Source organism: Monodelphis domestica, chromosome 6 (assembly GCF_027887165.1).
Source record: "Monodelphis domestica isolate mMonDom1 chromosome 6, mMonDom1.pri, whole genome shotgun sequence".
NCBI classification, from domain to species: domain Eukaryota; kingdom Metazoa; phylum Chordata; class Mammalia; order Didelphimorphia; family Didelphidae; genus Monodelphis; species Monodelphis domestica.
Window position 1 is genome coordinate 232,809,903 of NC_077232.1, and position 6,365 is coordinate 232,816,267.

Here is a 6,365-nt window from a genome sequence, read left to right on the forward strand (position 1 = left end):
TTGCCATGCAAATGTTATCCCTGGCAAGATCACGTGTCCTTTGAAGGGCCACGTGGATTAACAAAGCTGATCTGCCCCCTCCAACCCACCCCCTTGGCTGCTAATTTTTTTTTTTACTTCTTTAAAACTGATCTTTAATGCATACATTCCCCAAACGCAGTTCCTCTAATCCTATGGAATAATTCAAACCATGAATGCACTCAGTTCCCCCTAAATGATCGCTTTATAAAGCAGCCCCTCCGAAGTTGGGAGGCTGCAGTCTACCTGAAACACTTGAGAAGGCACACGAGGAGGAAGGAGGAGCGGGTGACTTCTTTCCGGAGATTTCTTCCAAGGATGTCTGACAAGCTGAAGGAACGCAAAGTGAGTTAGAGTTCCACAGACCATTCTTGCGCCCTGGCGTTGGAAGCGTCTACATTTGCAGCTCCTCGCCTTCCCGTGAAAGGATACTCCCAGTATGGACCCTAGAATGTGTCTGAGCAACCCTGCTGGAGTTTGAGGGTGGGACTAGAGGGGTAAAAGCCTAGAATTGGGCACCCAGCAGTGAAATCAAACGCCAGCAGACTGGGACTCATTTCGAGATAACAAGCAAAGGAGTGGGAGTTGGGTCCAACTTGGTAAAAAGGGCAGGCCAGGGGACTCTAGCCACTTTTTCATGGGAAGTGATTCTGGCTCTCTGCTCCTGTCCCAGGGCACGTAGGCTCACAAGCCTTTGAACACCTTTTGGGAGTTCTATCTTTTTATATATTTGGAACAACAGAGGAAAATGGAGTAATGGCACCCGGCTCTGCCTTCTCATTTCTCTATTTCCCTGCCCTCTCCTGGCTTGACTTCTGAGGGTCAGAGGTTGCAAATACAAAACCATACCATTCCCCCCTTTTTTTCAGAGGACTCCAGTTTCCCATAAAGTTATCGAAAAGCGGAGGAGGGACCGGATCAATCGCTGCCTGAATGAGCTGGGCAAGACGGTGCCCATGGCCCTAGCGAAACAGGTAAGGACAGAGAGCGGACCAGCTCCAGGGGAGTGAAGGAGCTGTCAGAGCTTGGGCTCCCGGCCCACGGATACAGGACAAGGACATCCCGCGCCCCTGAAACAGCCTTCAGCCCTGAGACAGCCTTCAGGACCCACCAAATATTAGGTGGAGCCCTGGGAGCAAACCCCATCTTTTACCTAGCTCTACCTATCTAGGACCAGGAAGGATGGATATGACTATTTGATAGCCTTCCTTTCTTTTGCCCCGCTTCCCAGCCCAGTGCCTTGGGTGAGCCTCCACTTGTTTCTGTTGTAGAGCTCCGGGAAGCTGGAGAAAGCGGAGATTTTGGAGATGACTGTACAGTATTTGAGAGCCTTGCACTCCGCTGACTTCCCCAGGGGAAGAGAGAAAGGTAGGCGCCTATTTCAGTTACCTGGAACTTGTGGGACAGGGTGAAGACCACTCAGCGATGGACAGGACATCAGAGTTGGATAGGACCTAAGTGTTTGCCTCCTGCTGGCTGGGGTATGGGACTTGTGCTTGTAGCGGAGGTTTCCAGAGGGGGAACCCCCAAATACCATAAGATGGGTAATTCAGTTCCCTTTCCTCTCAAGCAAAGCATGGGGATCCGTGGTGCTGGATAATCGTGTGGCTTCTATTAGTGAATGAAAAGGTAGACGGTATGCAGTATTCCTAGAAATACAGAGGTGCCAGGGTGGCTGGGATGGAGAAATTGACCAGAAAATGAGAAGTATTGTGAAATGTGTTGGTGACCAACAGATGAGATAATTTACGCAGAAAGAAGGGCTTTGTAAACTTTAACGCTCTGTATAAAGAAATGCAAGCTATTATTTCCCCCTTCCCTCCCCATCCTCTATCATGGGCCTTCTGCCCAAAGAGGGCAGGGAAAGGATCTCATCGAAACTTTGCACCGCCCCCTCCCTGGGACAGCGCCCTCCTCACACGTGCTTAAATAAATGCTTGTTAAATCAAGGGATGGGAAAAGCTCTATAGTTGCAGGAGCAAGGGCCAAGGTATCATCCTTCCCTCTGCCACTTAATGCTATCTTTGTGATCTGGGGCAAGTCACAGTCTCTTGGGGCCTCAGTTCCCTCTTTTGTCAAATGAGGGGGTTGGACGAGACGACGTCTAAGACCCGTTCAGCTCCAGCTCTAGATTTCTGAGCCCACGGAGCCACATGTTGAGGGCAGAGGGGTTTATCCGTAGCCCTTTGCTCACTTTTTCCTCCTTTCTTGTCTCTCCAGCAGAACTTTTAGCGGAATTCGCTAACTACTTCCATTACGGTTACCACGAGTGCATGAAGAACTTGGTGCATTATCTGACCACAGTGGAGAGAATGGAGACCAAAGATACCAAGTACGCGCGAATCCTCGCTTTCTTGCAGTCCAAAGCGCGGCTGGTCACCGAGCCCGTGTTCCCTTCTCTAGGCTCCCTCTCGGAGCCAGACTTCTCCTACCAACTTCACCCGGCCGGCCCGGAGTACCCCGGACACAGTTCGGGGGAAGCCGCGGTCTTCCACCAGGGGCCAACCCACGGCCCCTTCCCCTGGCCCCACGGGCCTGCTCGCAGCCCCACCCTGCCTTACCTGCCTAACACCCCGGTGCCCATCTCCAACCCGGCTCAACAGCACAGTCCCTTCCTGGCTCCAGTGCAGGGGCTAGATCGGCATTATCTCAACTTGATCGGCCACTCCCACCCTAACGCCTTGAACCTGCACACGCCTCAACACGCTCCGGTGCTATAACACACAGGTTATAACACACGCCTCAGTGCCCCGGTGCCCCAGCGAATTCATTCGCTGCCTCGTGCACCGTTAGGAGAAACCTTGCATATTATAAACATGTAAATAGATTGCACAGAATCAGAAGGGACCGGAGAAGAAGAATTGTTTGTCCTTTGAAAGTTTCCTACATCCCCACTCTCCCTAAAAAAAAGAATTTCTGAGAAAGACGTTCTGGGAGAAGGCTTTCCGCTTTGTTACCTTCTGCACCCGTTCCTTGAACCTGCCCGGAGGTAATGGTGAGCCGGCCTTGGTCGGAAAGAAGGTGAAGCTGTAGGGGGTGGGGTGGGGTAGACTGGCGCGGCTGCCCCTGGGCTTCAAGGAGGGGACGTCCAAGTGCTCGGGCTTGGAGAGGTCAGAAATTGGAAAGGATGCTATTTGGGCTAGGGAGGAGGATGAAGGAGTCAGCTATTCATCCTTCCTCCGCCAGCGGATGCGGGCTGACAGCCACTCGCGGCTCCTCCCCTCCGGAAGGCGGGTCTGGGTAGGGAAATCCCTCTGCCAGCTGCGCACCAGTAGAGCTCACGCGCTCGTTCACGCGCTCTGCGCATTGGTCTGGGCAAAGGACGCAAAAGGGAGGCGAGCAGGACAGCAACGCACCCAGGGGACCCCAAGCCACCGAAGCTGCCCTTGAGACGACCGATCATGAGTTTATCTAGATTCAACCTCTTAATCCACTCACCATTTCCATCCACTCACAAACTCGCACAGAACCCAGACCGCCAAAACAGTGCGCTCCTTCCGCATCTTTTGGATCCAGGAGGCACCAGACTCGCCTTGTTTCTTGCCTCTCCCGAGTCCCCAGAAAATAACTTTTCAAAAAAATATAAAGTTCAAAGTAGGATCCTCTGAAAACAAAAATAAAATCCTGTGATGTTTCCCAACCGTGACCTCGATGTATCCACGCACGATGTCTTTGGGCGGGGAGCGGGGAATGAAAAAATGGGGGGAAAGGGAGGGGCTGGTGAAATCACGTTTACGAAATACACCCCACTGTAGGATTATCTAGGTTCGAAGGACTTAATTTCCAGGTGTCTTTTACATACATATTGCATGCATACGCACGCACGCGCGCGCGCACACGAACATGGAGAACATCAACATTGCACCTTCCCTTTGGCGTCAGCTCCCTCCAATCTCCCGCAAAAATTTTCCAATAACCAAAAATATAGTGCGGGTGGATACTCAAAGATCTGTGGAAAGACTTAAGTAATAATCTCACAGGTGGAGAGGGGGCGGAGGGATTTTTGATGACATGGGAGTTTTCCATGCAAAAGAAATAGGGAGTCCATCAAGGGCACAAAGTAGATTTTTCCATAGCAGAAGTCTCTGTGTGGGCACACACACATTCTACCCTTTTCTCTGTCCTTGGTCAACAAGCTGTTGTCACCTTCTCCGGCCTCAGTCTAGCTCTTTGGGGTAGATATAGAAATTTCTGCCCCTAGGGAGAAGATAAAATGGGGGGGGGGAGGTTTAGAGAAAAGGAGCAATCGGGAGGAGGCAGGGGAGGCGGGCACAAACAGTCCTTATCTCTCTCATCCTGCCTGGCAGCTGGGGGGAATCCGGGAAGGGTCGAGAAAGGCTAAGCCCTTGGGTGAGTCCAGCTGTAGAGTTGGAAGCAGGAACTCAAGGGCCACATCTGAGCTCCAGGGCCAGCTTTTCTCTCCAGGGAAGACTTTATCCCTCGGCTCTGATCCCTGAGTCACCCTCCAGGCACCCCCTTCTGGTTAGAAAGTTTTAGATGTCTTAGGGTTGGCTAGCGGTCTCCAAGAGATTTGAGTCTTCCTTATGGAGGTGGACCAGTGTTTTCGCATTTAATCAAAGATAATAGGCTAAAATGAGCAAAGGAAAGCTGACTACAGTGCTGACAGAGACAAAAAGACAAGCTAAACAGGAATTTCTTTTTTCCACTTTTTTCTTTGAGACCCCTCCCCCCCCCCCAGGTCATCAGAAACTTCTTTCACTTGCTCTCCATGAAATAATAAATGTCTACTTTCCAGGGCATGTTGTTTGGCATGAGGACCACATAGCTGAAGGACTAGGATGCAAGTTCCTCTCCCAGCTTAGCTGAAGGATAGTAAATTAACTTATTCCATTTGGGGGAAGGATTTGAGGGAAAGTTGACCTGGATTGTTTACTGAGGTCATGGAAAGGGATGACCCACAATTTGTAAACCATCAAACTCCATTCGACAGAGACAAGCAAAATAGATCTTCATCACAATGGGCAAAAAAAAGCATAATGTATAATGTGCATCTTCTTTTAAAATGAACACACATATCAGCAAACAGAAAAAGCCTTGTATGGCAGACATCGTTGGAGTAGCTGCTATATAGAAGCTAAGATGTAAACAAATCAGGAACAGAGCTTAGGAAGGAGAAAGTTAGAGCAGGAATAGAAAAACCTCCCCTGAAAACATACATTGAGCAATATGGGATCAAAACTAATTATGCAGAAGCAGGAGAATGGATGGTGCCTATTATGGAAACACATGTCTTACACTCATTTTCATCAGTGCTGGATACAGAATATGAAGAAGGCCTTTCAGGGTTTTTTTTTTCTCTGAGTACTAAGCCAATCTGAATTCCCTTCAGCAGCGAAGCATTAAAGATATAGTGTTACCCTGGAAATATAAATTATTAATATATTCAGCATTTTTGTCACTTCTCAACTGTTAACCAAATTAGACAAAACTCTCTTTTGCTAAGTAGATTTTCTCTTTGGGATTAGCTTTGGGAAAGCACAGGCCACCGCAGTAAAAACTTCAGTCATTTACATATAATTTTGCAAACTTCCACTGGTCCATGACAGTCTTTGTACCTCAAATGTTGGTATTCTTGATTTTTTTTTTCCTTTCTCATTTAACTGGGGAGGATAAACCCTGCTTTGGACTTACAATGACTTTAGGATAAAAGTCTCCCTCCCCTCTCTCCCCCTTCTCTCAGCATGTGTGTGTGTGTGTGTGTGTGTGTGTGTGTGTGTGTGTTGTGTCTTTCTCTCAAACTTCCATCCAAAGTCCCAATTCTCCAGGCTTGGCCAAAAGTCGAACTTCAGATAGCTTGACTTTCCAAAAGATTAAAAATGTCAGCTCAGAAAGTAATTGATTCAAATAAGATTGTGGCTTAAATTGTGTCTCTTCCCATCAACCGCCCCCCACCAAATACATGGATTCCAGCTTACCCCTTCCAACTCCCTCCCCACCCCGCCTTCTTTTTCTCTCTGTCTGACTTTCTTATGCACTCTCTCTCTACCCTTTCTTTAAGTAAGTTGTATAGTACTGGTTTCCAAGGGAGGCCCAACGAAACCCAGAAATAAAAAAAACAACAACAACAAAAAACCGGAGTGGGTTTGGTTGGAGGTGACCCATTGTGACAACTCTGAAAGGGGCAATCTCTCATTTCTTGGGCTTCATCCTTGAGTGGGCAAGAATAAAAATAATCATCCCCATGAAATCAAAGGTTCTCTCCAGAGGCTTGAGGAACAAAGCTGATGGCTAGTGCTTTGGGGTCGGTCCCCTTGGCTCAGCATTGCAGGGATAAGGAGCCCCCCTGCAGCCCCAGGGCCATGGCACCCGGCAGTTCCCTTAATACA

The 6,365-nt window shown here is 48.9% G+C and overlaps 1 protein-coding gene across 1 annotated transcript; it reads left to right on the plus strand.

The window, feature by feature from the left end:
• Positions 1–655: 655 nt before the first annotated feature.
• HELT (helt bHLH transcription factor) lies at positions 656–3,653 on the plus strand. The gene is made up of 4 exons (XM_056803822.1): positions 656–696; positions 839–992; positions 1,290–1,386; positions 2,239–3,653. The coding sequence occupies exons 1-4, from the start codon at positions 656–658 to the stop codon at positions 2,736–2,738; spliced, it is 792 nt and encodes a 263-aa protein (XP_056659800.1). The 3' UTR covers positions 2,739–3,653.
• The last annotated feature ends 2,712 nt before the right edge of the window (positions 3,654–6,365 follow it).

Excerpts from the sequence above, each read along its gene's own strand:
- HELT (XM_056803822.1), top strand. The coding sequence starts at position 656 with ATGGGAAGTGATTCTGGCTCTCTGCTCCTGTCCCAGGGCAC. Across the intron at positions 697-838 it reads CTGCTCCTGTCCCAGGGCAC|GGTCAGAGGTTGCAAATACA; the intron begins GTAGGCTCACAA and ends TTGACTTCTGAG. Across the intron at positions 993-1,289 it reads CCATGGCCCTAGCGAAACAG|AGCTCCGGGAAGCTGGAGAA; the intron begins GTAAGGACAGAG and ends TTTCTGTTGTAG.